At 47.9% G+C, this 19,556-nt stretch overlaps 1 protein-coding gene and 1 long non-coding RNA gene across 3 annotated transcripts; one reads left to right on the top strand and one right to left on the bottom strand.

The window, feature by feature from the left end:
* Positions 1–1,141: 1,141 nt before the first annotated feature.
* On the bottom strand, positions 1,142–19,530 carry arfgef1 (ADP-ribosylation factor guanine nucleotide-exchange factor 1 (brefeldin A-inhibited)). 2 transcript variants are annotated; one of them, XM_061266005.1, is made up of 40 exons: positions 19,151–19,530; positions 13,473–13,503; positions 12,253–12,409; positions 12,030–12,176; positions 11,778–11,957; positions 11,539–11,592; positions 10,166–10,490; positions 9,904–10,020; positions 9,540–9,793; positions 9,313–9,446; positions 9,008–9,242; positions 8,836–8,935; positions 8,622–8,761; positions 8,436–8,544; positions 7,605–7,806; positions 7,408–7,519; positions 7,105–7,310; positions 6,946–7,030; positions 6,709–6,874; positions 6,494–6,645; positions 6,299–6,427; positions 6,061–6,219; positions 5,827–5,971; positions 5,675–5,765; positions 5,558–5,598; positions 5,255–5,424; positions 4,992–5,143; positions 4,757–4,929; positions 4,523–4,683; positions 4,308–4,438; positions 4,095–4,224; positions 3,842–3,977; positions 3,621–3,759; positions 3,505–3,553; positions 3,309–3,438; positions 3,016–3,155; positions 2,745–2,916; positions 2,531–2,669; positions 2,338–2,455; positions 1,142–2,166 (listed from the first exon to the last, which is right to left on the bottom strand). In XM_061266005.1, exons 1-40 carry the CDS (start codon positions 19,272–19,274, stop codon positions 1,969–1,971), a joined length of 5,733 nt encoding a protein of 1,910 aa, XP_061121989.1. In that variant the 5' UTR covers positions 19,275–19,530; the 3' UTR covers positions 1,142–1,968. The 2 variants fall into 2 exon arrangements, with proteins under 2 accessions (XP_061121989.1, XP_061121990.1); XM_061266006.1 differs by lacking the exon at positions 11,539–11,592.
* LOC133143833 (uncharacterized) lies at positions 2,356–3,819 on the top strand. The gene is made up of 2 exons (XR_009710493.1): positions 2,356–2,478; positions 2,561–3,819. It is a non-coding gene; the product is annotated as an uncharacterized LOC133143833 (long non-coding RNA).
* Positions 19,531–19,556: the final 26 nt, after the last annotated feature.

The raw sequence follows: 19,556 nt of genomic DNA, 5'->3' as shown, positions 1-19,556 counted from the left end.
AAAAACATATTTACAGTGTTGTACTTTGTTATAGAAAATTGTTATAATAATAAGAGTTCTAAAAACATATTTACAGTATGTGCACTCGTGCCTTGTTATAAAAAATGTTATAATAATAAAAGCTCTTCTAAAAACATATTTACAGTATGTGTTAAGAATTCTCCATGTTATTCAGTCGTGCTTTGATTTGATGTAGGGTGCTTTATTTTGAAGACCGTTTTTAGGCGATACCACTTCCTGTTTCACGTTCGTGTACATACATGTTACAGTGGTACACCAGTCATTGACATGTAAGTGGGTCTCCTAACAAGAGAAATGAACGATCACATATGTCTAACCTTTAGGACAATGTAGTATTGCTCCAAATGTTGGTTTACATTCTTTTGAGGTCCGTTTTCGCGTGTTAGCACGATCGCGAATCACCATCTTCCCGCTAACTCGTTAGCCTGCCCAGTACTTCTTGTTAACATGTTACACGCACACACGTATAATATTTATATTTTCAATATTTATACAAAAACTTCTGTATGTTATTTATACTATTAATGTATTATGTACATGTTTGAAACAAGTATTTAATGTTCTAATACAATATGCACTTAAACCAGATCAGTGACCTAGTGGTAGATTGTCCGCCCTGAGACTGGAAGGTTGTGGGTTCAAACCCCGGCCGGGTCATACCAACGACTATAAAAATGGGACCCATTGCCTCCCTGCTTGGCACTCAGCATTAAGGGTTGGAATTGGTGGGTTAGATCGCCAAATGATTCCTGAGTGCGGCACCGCTGCTGCTCACTGCTCCCCTCTCCCCCAGGGGATGGATCAAAATCACACAGGGATGGGTTAAATGCAGAGGACAAAGTTCACCACACCCAGATGTGTGTGTGAAGATAATCATTGGGACTTTGAAATGGTTTCATCATATACATTTATTGACACACAAAAAATGTACAGATGAGCGGGTGACCCTACTTTGCCGATTTCACTTATCGTGGGTGGTGTTTGGAACCAATTATCCGCGATAAATGAGGGATTACTGTATTAGCTCCTTTTTCATAAATAAAAAGCAATCTGCATATTCTTCTAATTTTCATTCTTAACATAATATAGCTGAGTGGAAATAAGTGACAATTCAAATGAACCAAGTTCAAAAAAACTTTATTGACCTAGAACCTGATTAGAATGCCAGAGGATGTACACAAATTTGTACATATCTTTTTTGCAACATAGAAAACTTTACATTGCTGCATCATATACATTTGTTTTCTACACCCATGAGCAGGAATGCATCCCATTCGCACATAAAGCACAGCTAACATCACTCATTTATCCTCTCTCTCTCTCTCTCTATACACATCACTACCTCCCAAAACCCAAGACAAAATTAAATATATTATTTTTGATTTTTTATACACACATGAAAACTAAAGTAAAAAATGAAAACAGACTAATAGCAATTAGTCTTTAGTTTTTTTTAAGCAGCTAGCATCTAGTCTTCCAGTTAAAAACAAAACAAAACCAACATTGAAAATGGAATAATTTAATGCAGCCTTCACTTACTGGTGATATGTTACAGTCAAATCTGGAGCGGAGGGGTAAAATGTCAAATCTCCAGTGCATTCCGAATGGAGCTCAAGTGCAGTGATGAATGATAATAGAATAGAATAGAATAAAAAAAATCTAGTGTCATCAGATTCTTACATCTATACATATGAATGTTGACCACATAGGGGTGCAGAGAGAGAGAGAGGTGACATTTCATCATGGTTTTTGAGTATGTCTTTGCAATCATTCAGTTACATTGAATATACAGTAAGAAGCACATTTTTTAAATTTTTAAAATATTTCCGTCTGAGCAGCTCGGAGATATGGTGGCGGAGGAGGAAATCGCTACAAACCAGACTGTTTTGTTTTTTTCGTGCTGATAGCCAAGGTCGATGGAGGGCTGGAGGCTGCAGCCAGGTGGCGTTATTGAGCTTCCTCCGCCGCCTTCGGGTCGGCGCAGTTCTCCAATAGCGCCGGCCGGGGTTGCGGCTCGGGTGCGATGCCGAATACTGAGCCGATCCGCAAGTAAAATTTCCTCAGGACGGCGCGCAGCTCTGGGATGAGGTCCAACTGCATGATCTCGCATAGCAGCGGGTAGTACCGTGATGCATGAGCCTTGAACTGAATGGGAGAGACGTCTTAAAGTCTGCTTAGCTAAATGCATAATGGGAAGTGCCATAGGCGGGCTAATGTACAGATAGCATTGGCGCTTTCTTTTTATCTTTTAACCAATTGCAGTTGAGTAAATACAGTGCGTGTTAGCGTGTTTGAGTGGTATTTGTGTGAACCCACCCTTTGGTCGTTGATCTTCAGAACCTTGGTGAGGAAGAGGAGAAGGAGGTTGGTCCAGGCCTCCCTGTGGCTCTCCGAGGTCAACGCCAAGAAGTAGGCCACTGCCTCGCCGCACACGCTGAACACACACAAAAAAAAAATGTTGGTGAAAAAAGTGATACATGATTGCGATGGGCTGCGTCTGCGTCCTTACTCTAACAGTCGTCTCTGGACTTCTTCCCAGGCGTCCCGCCGCGTTTCATCCGTGTACATGCGGAAGAGGATGCGCAGGCCGCACGCCAGACTGCCCGTCTCCTGCTTTAACAGGTTGGGCTTGGACTTGCCTTTGAACCCTACAACGCACATGCGAGAGGTCGGTCACGCACACGCACTTACGCCGAACTTAGCAGTGGCGCAGCAAGAGTTACCCGCTTTCCACAGCAGCGTCCTCTGCTCGTTGTTGGAGTTGAAGGACTTGGCGAAGCGGTGCGACTCCATCAGGCAGTCCAGCAGCTTGAAGAGCTGCTGTGACGTCAGGTAGCGGAACATACCCTGGTCTGGCGCCTCCGCCACCACGTCTGACGCGCAGGCCGCATTGCGCTTTGGGAAAGAAGATACAAGGGTGGCGTTTTTTTGTTTTTTTTAGTACAGCTTGACAATATTTAGCAGAATCAAAGAAATTAATATTTATGTCGGCACCTGCGCTGCGGCAAAGTTTTCAGCATCTTCCTTCTTGCTGGTGGCCGGGAAGAAGACGATGTTGTCGATAGTCTGGATGAGCTCCAGCTGCACCACGCACTTGATGAGCAAGGCGGCAAACAAGCGCTGCTCCTGCAACCCTGCGGAGCACCAAAGTTCATGGTCACAAAATCGCCTTTCGAGCGGAACGTGACGTTCGTTGTGAGGCAGTGGCCTCTCCTTTCCCACAAGAATGAGCATAAAATGAGAATTGGCCACTTGGACCTTGGCTTTATGTAATGCCCTCCACTCACTGATGGAGTTTCTGCCCCTGTTGACGTCCTCGCCGGGGGTGGAGGTGACGCCACTCTGCTGGCTCTGGCGACGGCTCTCCACGCTGCCGACAGAGCGCTGGTCGTCCAAGGACTTCAGAGAAATGGAATCCTGAGGGGAGATGGCATGATGAAGATCAAATGCGAACTGATCTAAGTGGAAATAGGCTAGTCTCACCAGCTGCTTGTCGAAGTGCTCGCCTTCTGCTGGTCTCCACGTTAGCAGTCTGAGGCAAACACAGCATTCATCACACATTTAGAATGGAAGGGGGAGGGTGGTTAAATATGGCTTACGCGTGCGGGATGGTGGTTTTGAAGATGTCCAGCATGCAGTTGCACGTCTTGTCCCATGTCTCGGCGGAGAATTTCTCGCCGTTCAGGATGACCACGTTCTCCAGGCAGTTAGTGCCCGAGCGGGCTAGCTGCTCGTTGTCTGCGCACAAAATGGAGGATTTAGTAGTTGCCAAAAAATAAAAATCCCTTTAAAGCATAATCGCTGCCTTCTGAACACTCACCTTGCTGCACACACCAGTAGAGCTGAGCTAAAATGTCATCCAGCAACACGTCGCTGAGGGACTCAAAGTACTGCGTGAATACGTCACAGATGGCGTAAAGTGCGTGGTTGCAGGTGGTGGTCATCCACTCTGCTTTCTGCGTGGGTGGGGGGGGGGCAACAAGACTTATCCGGCCAAGCAATCAAATCAGCCGACATTGGCTTTTTTGCTGATCACTTTCATATCTGTCCTTGTGATGGCGTGACAGACGTACCTCAGTCTGCTGCTCGGGCAGCTTCATGTTGTCGAAGATTCTGAAGACGATTCGGAACAGGTCTTGCCACCAGTGCTTCTCGAAAGTGTGCCCGTACGTCTTCATCACTTCAAACATCACCGTCAACCCCCTGAACAAGGACAAACAAAAATGCTTCATTGATGAACTCAATGCTTCAATTTAGTGGCCTGGAAACTGGTGGGGCCCATGTACCTGGTTCGTACATCCAGCTTGCACCTGTTGATGATGCAGGACAGCTCGAAGAGGATGGGGAACCAGCCTCGCACCCATACGCGGTCTTCCGGCGCTACATTCATGTCATCACTGGTGTAGTCTTTGAAGGCCTGCCACGCAAGTTAGCCACATTTGGACACGCAGAGACAAGTAGTGGATCTGGCTGGCAACGCGGTCGCCACGGCAACACCCACCTGTGGCCTCCCCGAGACGTATTTGGCGCAGTGTCGGATGAGGCGGATGGCTTCCATGCTGGTGTCGGGAAAGGCGGCGTTGCACGCGAACTCCGACAGGCACTTGACGGCGTCCTGGAAGGAATCAATGGTGGCCGCAAAGTGCTTCTCGAATACATTCGCTGGCGATGACGGAAAGACAAAGTCAGCGACGAATCGTAAGGTCCGGCGGGGTGCACCGTTCGTGACACTCACTGACGATGTGTCCCGTGGTCTGAAAGGCCAGCTCCACGATGCTCTCGTCCTGGTCGGACGCCGCCAGGTGGAAGACGGAGAAGATGTTCTTCCAGCCCGATCGGATGTTGGCCGCCTGGGAGTTGACCATCTGGGCGATGCAGCGCACCACCATGTCCCTGATGGTAGGAGATCTGTAGACACAAGAGAGATAAGAGAGAGCCAAGAACCATCATCATTGTCGTCGTCAACGCACCTGTTCTTCTTCATGATGTGCTCGAAGGGCCTCAGAAAATCCTTCTGAAAGCGGAAGTTGGCCAGCTCGCCCTTCTCCAGGAACTTCATGGACAGCTGCCGGAGTGAGTCCACGGCAAAAATGGCCACGTCTTCATTGGAGTTGCAGCCCACCTGAAAGACCAGAGCGGCATTTAATCAAAGCCAGAAAACGACGCACTGCAAAATAGATACGAGGATAAAAAAACACTCCAACTGTTCTAATGCTGCTAAATTGCGGCCCACCTTGTTGAAGTGGTCCCCAATGACTTCCCAAATCCTGGACCACTGTAGTCGGATACGTCCCATGTTGTAGTAGGAGATCTCCACGATCTTCTGCAGGCTGAACATGCGCGGGTGCGTGGGCGAGGCCAGCTCATCCATGGACACGGCGCACAGCCAGCGCACAAAATCCACTGAGGATAGTTATGGACATCAGACAAAAACAAAGATGGACGCCATTGCATACGGATCCCATAGTGATTTGAAATTGCTTTTGCATCAGACAACACAATATTTTATGCTGCTAATGGCCAGTCCTCGACTCACCTATGGCATTGCCATCAAGTCTGGTCGATCCTGTGAATATTCTGAAGAAGAAAAAAGGTTTTAATGTAAGTCCCATATATGTCTATGATAGTTATCAATGTGATTTTTTCCACCCACCTGTCCACAGCCACCACCACTGACTGAGAGCTGGTCTCGCCGATGGATTCCTGGATGCTGGCAATCTGCTTGCGATCCACCGTGCCGCCAACTGCACAGCGGAGGGAACGGTTAGCAACACTTATGAGACTTTGGACCAAATGCTGACTTACCCAGGCCCAGGTACTCGTCGTTGCTCTGCTCCCTAGTGCTGGCCATGATGCCCTCCTTGCCCCGCACAGTCCCCGAAATGTAGCGCGCCTTCACGCCTGTGCCGATGAGCTGCGCCAGCTCCAGCTGACTGATGCACTTCATGATCTAAAGAAAAAAGTTCATTAACTCAGTGTCCTCAAGCAAGTATAGTTGTTGAGATTTAATAATAATAAAAACTTTTAAAGGGGGGCAACCTCGTGCCAGGAGTTGCCCAGGTAGTTTCCGTCAGTGTGTGCCACCGTGATGAGCGTCTTGATGGTATCGATGTTCTTCTGCTTCATTTCGGAAATGCCCGAGCTGGCGGTAAGCAGCGTGAACCTGGCCAGTGCTTGCACGTAGGCGTCCCTTTCCAACTAAGGGGGGGAAAAAAAATCATAAAATAAACTAGTTTATTTTTTTTGTCACATACAGTACACAATTCTGATTTGTAACCTGTATGGAGAAGATGCACGCTATTCTGATGGCGCAGCGGATCCCTTCCAGACACAGCGAGGCCACGTCGGTGTCATCACAGTCCTGGAGGCCCACGCTGAAGGCGGCCAGGAAGGGCGTCCACGCCAACTGAGGACGACAGCAGCAGAAAGTGAGCGCAGATCTCGATGGGCGTCCGATGACGACCTGTCCTACCTTGAACATGGGCCGCACGTGCTCCAGGTGGGTGGCGCTAGTGAAGGGCGCCTGCACGTGGCTGACGGCCTCCATTAGAGCTTTTGCCGTCTTGGCCATCTGCTCCATCTCCACGTTGTACAGCAGACGCCGCTGCTTCTCACTGGCAACGCCTAGAGGAGGAAATATAAATTAGAATCTTTTTTTGCTTTAAGCTACTAGCTGACAACACTTACTCTGCTTGCTGGACTTGATGGTAAGCTCTTTAGTCTCCTTCATGGCTATCTTCTTGCCAGCGATCTCGTCATAGATGGCCGACAGGTACTCCTCGGGCAGATCCTTGCTGTCGTTGATGCCGCGGTTCATCTTGATGTACTGCTCCTTGGTCATTTTGTTCTTCACCTTTTCAGGAAGAAGAAGAAGAAAAAAAATTGCGATTGCTGTCCTTAATCATCTGGAGGTGGCGTACGTACTTGTGGACTGTGAAGGTCTGTCGTCAGCATAATGATGGAGTAGGCAAGTACGTAGGCGGTGTCTGCGCTGGCAAAGAGGGTTTGCCTGCAGGCAAAGCAATTTCCCAACAATGAACTCGATGGCGTCATCGAGCGCTGGTTGACGTTTGCCCGGCTCACCCCTGATTGCATTCGAGGTATCTGGCGGCGAATTTCTCCATGAGCCGGTCAATCTTCTGAGCCTCGCCGGGCAGCCGGAAGCCCTCCAGGAACATCCTCAGCGCCGACACAAAGTCTTTGCCTTGGAAGTCCATTTGATCCACATAGGCGTACATCACCTCCTTGTTGAAGCGCTCGTTATCACCGAGAAACTCCCCAACTTGAGTCTGCGGCAGTGCGGGCAGCACGGCAAACACAGCGGAGTCACATGATTGGAATGTCAACGTAACGACTAACATCTAAAAAAAAATAATCGGGCCTCACTGAATCAAGGCGCTCCTCTTGGTGCAGGAACTGAGCCAGGTCCTCTGGGGTTGTACCCAGCATGCCTTGCTCTTGAAGGTACTGAATGCCCCTCTTTGGTTTCTTGTTGAACCTACAGGGCAGTGGTTGTTAAAAATAATATCGACCAGCAGCATTATTAAAGCGGTATAAATAATACAATCAAGACTGCAACATACAGGTCAATGCCCTGCTCGATGATCTCCTTCTGCTGCTTGAGGACCTCAAACTGCTCGGGGTTATCCGTGCCGGACATCTGTGTGCTGTAGCTGCCGATGCCCGACGAGGCGGTGGAGTCCAGCGAGTTGATGCTGCCGTAGCGGTTGATGGTCTCGGGGGCCCGAGTCTCGCTGCTCTCCTGCTCCGACGGCTTCTCTTGGCCTGGGGGAGAAGGCGGGCAAGGCCAATTGGGCGGTCACGACAAATACGGCCGACATTGAGGGACATTAACTAAAACGGGGAAACTAAACAAGGCGTAAGCACAACAGTATCAAGGTACGACGACTCATTTAAAATATTTATATTTTGCTATTACATTAAATCGATTGTAACTATCACGATAGCAGACACAAGGTCACGTAGAAGAGCTGCAACCCAGCACTTGCGTTGGCGTATCGGAAACCCTTTAAAACATTCAGCATGGTGTCGTCACGGTAACGTGAGCTGTCATTTTGCCCGCCGTCCGAATGTTATCTAATTACAAAAAGCACAGACAGACACGCCACTAAAGCCATCCTTTTAATTGCACTAAAAAGCACTTGTGCTAATGCTACTATTACCTGTTTTGGCTTTAAAGTCATGTCCAAAAGGGGAGAAAATAAAACACAGTTACAAGGTAAAAAAAAAAGAAAATGGCTCCTTGACAGCTTTCACATATTTTGCTGCTCCACACGCTAATGAGTTAGCTGGTTAGCCTTGACAGCTTAGCCAGAGGAATGCTTTCTGAGCTTATGGAACACACGTTCTTTTGTTTGGGCTCCACCTTTGGCAAATAACATCTCAGCACTTACCAAGGCTCGTTTGGGAGTTGGGGTTAACATACTGGTCCTTGCTCCACTCCACCATACATTTCAAAATGGACACCAGGCATTCAAGGCCTTTTTTCCGCAAGGTCAGCTCCTGCGGACGACGTGAATGTGTCATGGTCATAATCGAGACCCAATTCTGGATGAATACTTGTACGGAGTGGTGATCACCTGCGGGGGCGTGGTGCCCAGCTCATGGCCACCGCGTCCCTGCGCTATTTTTGAGAGGTCGTTGACGAGCCTCTCGAAGATGTTGGCGGCGTTCAAGTCACAGTCGTAGTTGACGTAGATGTCCACCACGCTCTGAGCGTCTGAAGGACAAAAACAAGCGGGTCACAACTCACGGTCACCCTTGCGCGTCGTCATGTCTACATCGAAGTCAGACCTGCACATATTCTGGTGAGGGTCTGGATGACCATCCACTTGTGGTCGTAAGAGCTCGTGGAAGTCTCCAGGATGTAGAGGAAAATCTCCTTGAAGAAAACCTGGAGAACAAGGCAAGTAATCATCAGTGGGTCACGCCGTCTCTGTACGGCTTAGCTGGCGCCGCTCTTCACCTCGATTTGCATCTTGAGGTGCGTCTTAAAGTGCGAGAGCAGCGTGAGGAAGATGGACAGTGACAGCTCGAAGACCTCAGGCACGGACGACACGCCGTTCTTAGAGAGCGCCACGCACAGGTACTGCTTGATGGCATTGATGAACATCTCGTTGGTCTTGAAGATGGGCCCGGCGTTCTGCAGGATGGACAGCAGCAGCTGCAGCGACAGCACCTTGGAGCGCAGCTCGTGAGACCTGAATGGACAGAACCCGTTAATCCATTTTGAAAGGCGTGATTCAAATCTAGTGGACAAGGCTGACTTACTTTGGGTCGGGCGGGCCGTCCGACAGAGGTTTCATGGACAGCTTGCAGAGCGAGCGAAAAACCAGGAAGGCATCTTTCTGGAGGATGTGAGAGAACTTGGCACCCGGCGGCTGTCCCGGCGTCGCTCCCGATTCCTAACACAGGATTTTTTTGCCTCTTTATTTTTTGTGTATTTTTTTTATTGTGACAATTAAGTAGGGCAACAAGGTATGATCAGCTCGTTGCACCTGAGTGTCAGTGGATGAGAGGGACAGCCTGTCATCAGGCAGCGACGGCGCAAAGCTAGCCGAGATGGGCGTGCCGGGGATGCCGTTGGCGTGAACGTGCTCGCCATCGCTCGCCAGCGTGCTCTCGTCCTCCAGCGAGTTCTGGACAGCCTGTGGGACTGCCCCGGGTGGCCCCGCATCCACCTCTGTGTGCTCGCCCTCGCCTGGTGGCTCTTTGGCGTCCGTGCAGAGGTGGGTTGGGTCCAGGCAGTTACCTGCCAAAGAGAGCGAGGGTCATTTAATGAGGGCCACCTTTTGGACAGCAGTGGCCTTGGGCTACCATTTTGATTCAGACCGCGGAGTGTCATCTGAATGGGAGTCTTACCTCCTGCCACAGTGTTGACCACCTCCTGCAGGATGCTCTGCACGATCTCCTGGGCTTTCTCCTCATAATTAGGCCGTACTAGATTCTCCTCCTCCTCATCCTCCTCACCTGCTGCATCTGAAAGAAAAGAAACAAAAAACAAAAACACATACACAATGTCACGTTAAACATTATTACACAACAAAATGGGCCTGGCCTGGCCTGGCGAGAGACATGGGCGGCTTTTTTTTATTCAATGAATCGTCGAGAGCCGCCATCTTACTCTGTGCCGCCGCGGCTTGGTCGGCCTCCGTCTGTTCGTTCTCCGCCATGCAGAAGTCGGAGCCGTTTTCCGGATCGGGGCTCTCGTAGACGGGCCGGCACTCTCTGGGCGAAGAGTGGCTGTTGCTCCCGCCTCCGCCCTCATCGTCGGCCTGTGGCGCCGGCGTGGAAGGCGATGTCGGGGTGGATGGGGCGGTGATGCTCGGGGTGGTGATGGGACCGTTGGCCTCCCGGGTGGGAGCCTTGGGCGGCGTGTGGATTTGAGGCGAGTCCGGTTCGGCGTGCTGCCGGAGCCGCTCTCGTTCCAGCTGTTTTGCCTCCTGCAACTAATTGACGGGACGCGAGGTGGGGGGGTCGCATACGTGCGTTAAAACAAATTCAACCACACACATGCACACAGAGAAAAAAAAGAGAGATTAATACATTGTTCAATTAAAAAACTTGGAAGAATATTTGCGTTCCCTTAAGGCTCCTGAACGCTTTTTCCACGTCACAGCCAGACATCCTAAATTAAACTGGCAATGTGGTGTGTTCGTTAAAAAAAAAAAACTTTATATTGCAATATTTTCATTTCTTCTCAACGCAGCCTTTCTAAAATCCTTCATACGTACGTATGCGAATATGAACGACTACATGCCAGTCGATGACGTCGCTTTGCCAATGAGCAGTGCGCTGCTAGCTTGTGCGCGCCGATACAGATGGTGCTACTAGGTGGCAAACACAAACAAACAAACAAACAAACAAACAAACAAACCGGAGAGAGCAAGCAGTAGACATTCCTTCAGCCAAGCTCAACTAACAGCCCATGATGCGTTCAAGTGCACTGAGCGATTCAAAATTTAGGATGGAAAAAGAAAAAAGGCACAACGAGTGAAGGAGACGTGAGTCACAAGCACACAAAACAATGACGAGTGATGGCCTTAAATTCATCATGTCTGCAAAACTGCCAAATGAAGCTGACATCTTGACTGATGCTATTAGCATTGAGCGTCCGGGCCAGACACCTCCGAGGCAGCGCAAACAAACTAAGCTCATTGTTTAAATACCACCCAGGCCCGAGTGTCTGTTAATGCTCCGTGTGAATATTTTTTTTAGCATTTATTGATGATTATTTCTAGTATTTTTAACACTCCCTTGGTGTAACTATGTGAAGTTCAAAGTGGCACAAACGATGGAGTGAATCGACGTGCGGCAAGAATACGGCAAACTGGATGGATGGATGGAGAAGGAGGAAGTTGGAGGAGGGAGGAGGAAACACAAGAGAGGCGCACTGGAGACTTTGTGGGTCAGGCAAGTGGAGAGAAAGAAAAAGAAGAAAGAAAAAAAAAAAAAAGGGAGGAAAAGTTCACGGCAGTCCTGCACGCTTTTCTTTACCTGGCGGTCACGCTTTCTGGAGGCCAGAGACCAAGATAGCTTGTGATTTGTAAGCTATGTGTCCCACAGGGAGGGAAGGGGGGGAGGTAGGTGAGGAGGAGGAGGAGGGGAAAAGTGTCATTCAAAAAGAAAAAGATGACATTAGAGCAAGGCAACACGTCCGACAGTGGATGAAACCGGGAAGTTGTGTGTTTGTGTGTGCGCAGTCGGCGGATGAGCGGGCGGGCGTGGGGACGTACTGCTTGGTTCTCCATGCGAGCGAAGATAACGTTGAGCATCTGCGTCAGTGTGGCCTTGGCGGTGGTCTGGTTGATGAGGTTCTTGCTGGCCAGGTAGATGTTGTAGCAGGTGCGCACGGCCTGCAGCACGGTACCCTCGTGGATCTCGATGTGCTGCGACGTCACCGCCGTCAGCAGCGCCTGAAACGGGGAGCGCCGTCATCAGCAGCACGGCAAGAGAGGACAATTTTCTTGGGGGGGGGGGTCCCCCACCTTGATGATTTGTAGCTGCACTCCCTCGTCCGTCTGCGGGCCCTGAAAGCAGGCGCAGATGGTCTCGATGATGCGGTCGATGAGCTTCTTGCCCGGGGCTGTGCTGTCCGGCGCACTGCCGGTCAGGTGGCCGTACGCAATCAGCTTCTATAAGGACAATAAATAAAACCAATGACGGCCTGAGACTAGAGCGGAACGCTGAAAGACGTGTCAAAGCACTAACCTGTAAACAGTCGAGCGAGGTGATGACGATGCGAGGACATTTGGACTGGCATGCCAGCTCGAACGGCAAGAAGTACTTGTCGGCTTCGATGAAGTTGGTCTTGGATTTGACTGGCGGCAAAGTGGACGAACCCGATTTTCCATCTCCGCTGGGCGGGCTGGAACAATCAGGGGATAAACAAACGGCTTTAACGATAAGTTTTTTTTTGTAGACCGATCTCAATTTTGTGACTTTTTAATTCTGTGTAATTCCAACCATGGACATGTGTTGACAGCAAAGTTGTGACTTGACATTCTTTCTCTGTCTATTCCTTGACGGACGCCCATTAGCATGCTAAACGCTAAAGCGCTGAACTTGGGGTCCAGTTGAGTGCTTCACTTAATCTATCTAAGGAGGGCGGGCTGGGTAATCAGCTCTCATGCTGAGAAAGCATCTCCAAGCCACGAATAAGCCGCTCAACCCTTACGTCGAGTGACCGAGCAAGATTTTTATTTATTTTTCCGACTTCTGGTGATTTTTTTTTTTTTTTGTGAAGGCTACAAATGCATCCCCCAGAGCGGCCGCCACGCCCTGATGAGCGCAGACACAGTGAAGGGAGGGCTCGTATTTATGTCTTGGCAGCGAAGCGGGATGAGCTCAGCCTGTTAAGTACCACAAGGACCCACCGCGAGATGCCAAAGAGGAGGCTGGAAGGGCAACACCAAAAATGAAAAAAGATTGTGGCTGGAATCAATTTAAGTTTACAAACGTCATGACAATAGAGTCACTGCCTCCATTGATGGTATTCAATTAAAGATGCCTCAAATGTTAATTTCATATCCCAGCAGGCCTGTCACTCTGAACTCGTAATCTTGCGCAATACTGCCAATAAAGCGGCCGTTTAAACAGCGCTGCAGGCTAGCCGCAAAAAAGCATCTGGCAGATATAAAAACAAGGTCGGGGCTTGCTGAGGATCAGAGATTTCTTTTTTGGACGTTAATCTTGCAAAAACTCAGCTCGAGTGAAGGTGGAATGCGGTTCATGTACGCTCATTCCGAGGACGGCGTAACTTGGCAACACGCGCAAACGCAGTGGGGAGAATAAAGGATGTGAGAAACAACAAAACTCACTTCGACAACACACACGCACGCAGTGTTCTAGTAGCCTTGAGTTGAACTCTGCACAGCGCCTTTGTATACATTTGTTAAGTCAGCCGCCGTGTTCTGTTTGCAGACACTCACCTTAATTTTCCTGACTCCTCTTTGATTTCCTCTGAAAAAGAAAAGAGAAACAAGTTTTTGAAACAACAGTTTCTCTGGGTTTTATTGTCAAATCCCAGATGCCCCCCCCCCCCCCCCCCCACTTGCATGGGCCCCTGGGCTTTGTCATGTGAAGTCATTAGAGTCGCCAGCCACTCTTTGCATCAAACATGAAGGCGGTGGGGAGCTTTGACGAAAGCGGGCCAGAGCGACAGAACGAACGGAGTGCTTTCAAAAGACGGCAAATTGAAGACGAGTGGCTCAGAAAGTGAATCGTATTTGCACAAGAATCATCTTCCACCATTGCGACGTTTGTTTTTGCTTGTTCCCAAGGGCGTCCAGAACTTAGAGTATATCTATTGATCCGTTTCATCTTCACCGGACACTGTTGCCATGGTTACACTGCTCCAATCCTGAAGCGGCTGCCGATGAGGCCAATATGACGAATGTGTTGATTATTGGACAAGGCTGTCCGACAAGTGAGGAGCTTTTAAGCAGACGAGAAGGTCGCAAGCGACACGGCTGGCTAATCATTCAGCCACCCGGGCATTTTTTGAAGGCCTTCAAGTATGAAGGAATGCAGGTACTTCCCAAACAGCAACCGACACTGTGGAACCAGTAGCACGACTCGCCTTTAAACATACAGCATGATTTTTTTTGTTTTTTTTAACATCTAAAACTGTTTCCCAGGCTCAATAGCATTAAGTTAGGGCGGCTTGACTTGGCGACAACTTTGGGTTTTGTCACACTGCCGTGTTGCATTTCATGTGTGCTCACCTGGAGTCTATTCTAAGCATGCAAGCTAGCAGGCACGCTATTTCGCCTCCTCTGGAGTCTGGGCATACATAGTGCGAGGTAGCTTCTTTCTAATTGCCTCTTTAAATGTGATGTATTCCACTCGGCAGCCAACAACGATATTGATCAAAATCAATCAAGGCAGTTGATCCAAACAAGCAGTGTAAATAGTAGGGGTGTAACGATACATCGATACACATCGATTAATCGATATAATGCTCTACGATTTATTGGCATCGATGCTAAACGTAAACGTCGATTTATATCGCCGTGTTTGACCTCGGACATTAGACGCAACTTTATTTTGAAATCCAGTTCATTGTTGCTTGCTTCCTCTTTCCGGGAGCAGTGCGCCCGGCGTTGTTGTGTTGTGAGCAGAGCAGGCACGTGAAAGGGGAGTCGACAACTACTACGCAGCTCCTGGACTGGTGCTATGGCTAGTGTCCAAAAAGACGAAGAAATTTGCTTCCCTTTAGGCTTCAAGTCATTCGTTTGGAAGCACTTTGGATTCCAAAGAAAAGATGGCTCAACGGACAAGACACGTGCAGTTTGTAAATCCTGCCATGCGGTGATCAAATATTCAGGGAGCACAAATCTCGCCGCACATTTAAAGAAAAAACACGACATCAAAGTTCAGTGTTAAAATAAGCACTTTGTATACTGCAATACTCTTGTAATTTCCTAAATAAAGAGTTTGCAGTACCTTGTTGATTTTGCGTATGAATTGTTATAAATCATTGTTCTATATTTTTTATTTATAAAAAAAAAAAAAAAAAAAAAAAATCGATCGTAGAGCACTATATCGCGATATATCGTGAATGAATCGCAGCAGGCTTTAAGGTATCGGCAAACATCGTATCGTAGTTCTTTGTATCGATATTATATCGTATCGTGACAAAACCCGCGATTTACACCCCTAGTAAATGGTGATAAAAGCGCCTCCTCATCTACACGTGGGAATACTTAATTCATAGTTCGTCTCCGGACTGAAGGAGGTCCACAAGATCATGTAAAATGAATGGAGGGATCAAGTTTAAAAACACGCAATAATAAATATATTCTGCATCATCTTCAGGATAGATGAAAGGATTATTTATGCGTCGAGAGCGAGGGAGGGCCCTGACACACGCTGACATGAGCAGGAGCGCAAGCTCATTATCAGGAGACCGGGGCCACCTTTGGGATTATAAGGAGCTCAAGTGTGTACACTTTGTCAAAAAACATTCAAGTGACATGAATGATCACTTTTGAGGCTGCATGAGTCTTGAGGTGACCATGGCTTGGCAAACACTTTTTTATTTATGGCCCGGTGCTTATCGTGGTTGCACACCCGGCTGCAAGAGCTTCTAACCATACGGCAGGAGCGGATGTTACCGAGGGACAGTAGTGCCATCGGCACCACCGTCATGCTCGGAGCGGCGGTACAAAGTAGGTCAAAATATTAGGGACAAGTGCATTGTCGAGAGCGTAGCGTTCCTGAAGTGAAGGCCTGCCGGGTGACACTTTGGCATTCCAAGTAAAAGGTCAGAGCGGGAGCAGGGATGACGATGATGCGCTTTGTCTTGCCCAAACCTTTCGCCTCGCTCCCTGTGACTCGCCTTATAGATATCGGAGAAACAAATATGAGTGAACCATAATCAACCCAAAAAAAACCCAATGACTGTCTGCTGTATGCTCACTTGCTCCATTTTTCCTCCTCTTAATTATTATGTTATTTGTTTATTTATTATTTATTCATCACTCTTATTTATTCATTGTTTGTGCCTTTTTGTTTTTATTTTTTTGTGTTGTTTACTTGTATGTATCTTGTGCACTATGTCTTGTCACCGTGGGATAGTGGGAACGTAATTTCGATTTCTTTGTGTGTCTTGTCATGTGAAGAAATTGACAATAAAGCAGACTTTGACTTATTCCAATTACTCCCAAGTGCTGCATTAGGTACAGTCGCAATAGACACAACGGTAAAATGGAAAATCCACATCGAGAGATGTTAAGTGACAGCGCAGAGATGTGTCTGAGCCCTGAGAGTATTAGATTATGTAAGTCACTCAGTATTCTGGGTCAGGCAGTCACCCTTTTATGTGTATATACTAGGGGTGTAACGATTCATCGATACAGATCGATTAATCGATACAATGCTCTACGATTTATTGGCATCGATGCTAAACGTAATCATCGATTTATATCGCCGTGTTTGACCTCGGACATTAGACGCGACTTTATTTTGAAATCCAGTTCATTGTTGCTTGCTTCCTCTTTCCGGGAGCAGTGAGCGGCGTGTTGTGTTGTGAACAGAGCAGGCACGTGAAAGGGGAGTCGACAACTAGTACGCGGCTCCTGGGATGGTGCTAAGGCTAGTGTCCAAAAAGACGAGGAAATTTGCTCCCCTTTAGGCTTCAAGTCATTTGTTTGGAAGCACTTTGGATTCCAAAGAAAAGATGGCTCAACGGGCAAGACACGTACAGTTTGTAAATCCTCCCATGCAGTGATCAAATATTCAGGGAGCACAAATCTCGCCGCACATTTAAAGAAAAAACACGACATCAAAGTTCAGTGTTAAAATAAGCACTTTGTATACTACAATACTCTTGTAATTTCGTAAATAAAGAGTTTGCAGTACTTTGTTGATTTTGCGTATGAATTGTTATAAATCAGGATATTGCTCTATATTTTTTATTAAAAATATATATATATATATCGATCATAGAGCACTATATTGCGATGTATCGTGAATGAATCACAGCAGGCTTTAAGATATCTGCAAATATTAGAGATGCACCGATCCGACTTTTTCAGTTCCGATACGGATACCGATGCCGTGGCTTTGCGTATCGGTCGATACCCGATACCGATCCGATATTATGGTTGACTTAACAAGCTACATAACTCTACATGTGGAACAGAAAAGACCAAAGGCAATGGCATCAGGCAGACTACACAGTTCTTTGCTCTAAATTAGGGGTGTCCAAACTAACGGTCCAGTTTTTATTGGCCCGCAGCAAATTCTGAAAACATAATTGAATATGGCCCGCACAAGAAGCTTGAGCTCAGCTTCTCAGTTTCCATACTAGATGGAGCCCGCCACACAAAGCGTTTGACGTCCCATTAACACCCCCCCGGAAGAGAAGCGAACACGCAGCGTTTGACATCCGATTAGCCTCAGCCCCCCCCCCCCCCCCATTCGGGAGAGAAGCGAACGCGCAGCCTTTGACGTCCCATTAGCAACCCGAAGAGAAGCGAACGCGCAGGGTTTGACGTCCGCTTAGCAACCCGGGGAAGAGAAGCGAACGTTCGCTCCATGTTTGCGTTTGTTTAGAAAACTCTCGTGGCATGCGGCACACGTGCTGCTGACGTATGACGTAGCCCGCGTCCCAATAGATTAAGGAAAGTATCGGCTCACAGATCGGCTGTATTTTCCGAGACCCGATCCATCTATTTTGTTGATATCGGGGCCGATATCCGATCCAGATATCGGATCGGTGCATCTCTAGCAAATATCGTATCGTGTTTCTTTGTATCGATATGATATCGTATCGTGACAAAACCCGCGATTTACACCCCTATTATATACATACTACGACTGCGCTGCTGCTCACTCTTCGCGTTCTGCACAGTTAAGTGGTGACACCATTGCACACATTTGTCAGAGTGCATGAGGCTTTATTTGAATTTTTCTGCATCTACCATTTCTTTATTGACAACAAATCGGTGGTTTAATAACAACACAGAGCAAGGCTTGTGTGTTTAGGCCCTCAAGGTCACCCGATCTCCTCACACAGGTGGTTGGCTGCTCTACAAGATGCTGCCATTGTGTCCACTCTGGGCATCGGATTACACCCCTTGACAAGACAAAAGCCTCATTTGTCCCGAGCAGCCTGCGTCATAAATAATGCCCGTGCAGAATAACACTGTGCAGACATCTTCGGTGTGATTCAAACACAAATGGCTCCTATTTTAGCTGGGGAAATTGTGATTAATAGAGACTGGAAATGGGGATACGCCTGGTGTACAAGTGGTGTGAATGGAAACGTGCAAACCGGACGCGACATAAGATATACTTCAAAATAAGATCTTTGAAATCGTGTTAAAATGGTTTGGTCCCTAATTTAAATTACAGGATAAGTAAGGTTAGATTTGAAATCTACTGAAAATGTTTCAGTTGGCTAATTTGGGTGGCTAAGAATTTTTATAAAAATTTAACAAATAGTGCTAAAGATTTTAATTTTAAGTCAAACCGGAAGTTGTTTCGTCTATTTCCGAGAGCGGCTTTGTGCTAGCTTAAACGTTGCTCTGACAGCTGTCACCTTATCCCCGGCTTCGATGACAATTTGTGATAATGTTGCGCCACAAACCTGTCGTTTAACCCCTTAAAAACGTGCACAAAACTGAGAAAATTTAACGTGTCGCTGTCAAGAGTGAGAGAGGGCGACTGAGTACCGAGCGTACCAGGAAGAGACGCCGACACACCGCTCCTTTGTGGCCTTGACAGCATGCGATTAAACGGCTCATAATTGCCGTTTGTGAGTGGGAGAAGTGATAACAGCCAACGTCGCCAACAGTGTGTCATTAGTGGTCTGCAGGCACGCCAAAACACCGCAAACGAACAGCCCCCCGTTGCACAATTTCCGCGTTGAATGTGGGATAAACGCACGAGTTTCTTGGGCTTCTTACGTGGAAGTCACCTAACAAGACAAAATGGCGTTTTTGCGTGTTTGTTTTTTCGGGCCAAATAATCACAACATGTCGCGGAATAGCCTGTTAATGAGTCCAAAGGGGCTGCGTGACGTGTTTAAATCAATGAGCACGAAGGCGAGAAGTCGAGGAGGGGGTGTGGGGTGGGTAGAAGCAAAAACAAGCCAACTTACCGAGTGCCACTTCGCAGGCTTTGCGTAGCTGGGAGTGGTGGGCTTTCTTCACCTCCTTGTCAGCTAAAATCTTCTCCAAAGCTCTGGTGAGGAACATGTTTTTCGTCTTTTTGCCCTCAAACATGACGCACCGGAATCGGGGCGCGGTATATGCGTCTCAGGAGAGGAGAGGTGATGGTGGTGGTGTGGGGGGAGGCTTTTGCCCACAACACGATGGCTTCCCCTCACTGCAACGTTGATCCCCCAGCAGCAACCAAGACAGAACAAAAGAGAAAAGAAAGAGACACACACAAACAAAAAGTGGGCTTCAATCCCGTTCGATGGCCATCAGCGACCTGCCTCTTGCGCCATGTTGGAGAGGAAATGACGTCACAGGGAGGCGGCAAGAAGGTTGTGATGCTAATGC

The sequence above is a fragment of the Syngnathus typhle genome, linkage group LG19 (genome assembly GCF_033458585.1).
Source record: "Syngnathus typhle isolate RoL2023-S1 ecotype Sweden linkage group LG19, RoL_Styp_1.0, whole genome shotgun sequence".
NCBI classification, from domain to species: Eukaryota; Metazoa; Chordata; class Actinopteri; order Syngnathiformes; family Syngnathidae; genus Syngnathus; species Syngnathus typhle.
The sequence above is the reverse complement of the archived record's forward strand: the minus strand, read 5'-3'. Positions and strand labels throughout refer to the sequence as shown.

Bases quoted from the DNA above. Each gene is read 5' to 3' on its own strand.
- arfgef1 (XM_061266005.1), bottom strand. From the start codon at position 19,274: ATGTTTGAGGGCAAAAAGACGAAAAACATGTTCCTCACCAGAGCTTTG. The intron at 10,491-11,538 runs GTAAAGAAAAGC...CCCGTCAATTAG, and splicing joins CCAGAAAGCGTGACCGCCAG to TTGCAGGAGGCAAAACAGCT. The intron at 6,428-6,493 runs GTAGGACAGGTC...TGTCGTCCTCAG, and splicing joins ACGTGCGGCCCATGTTCAAG to TTGGCGTGGACGCCCTTCCT.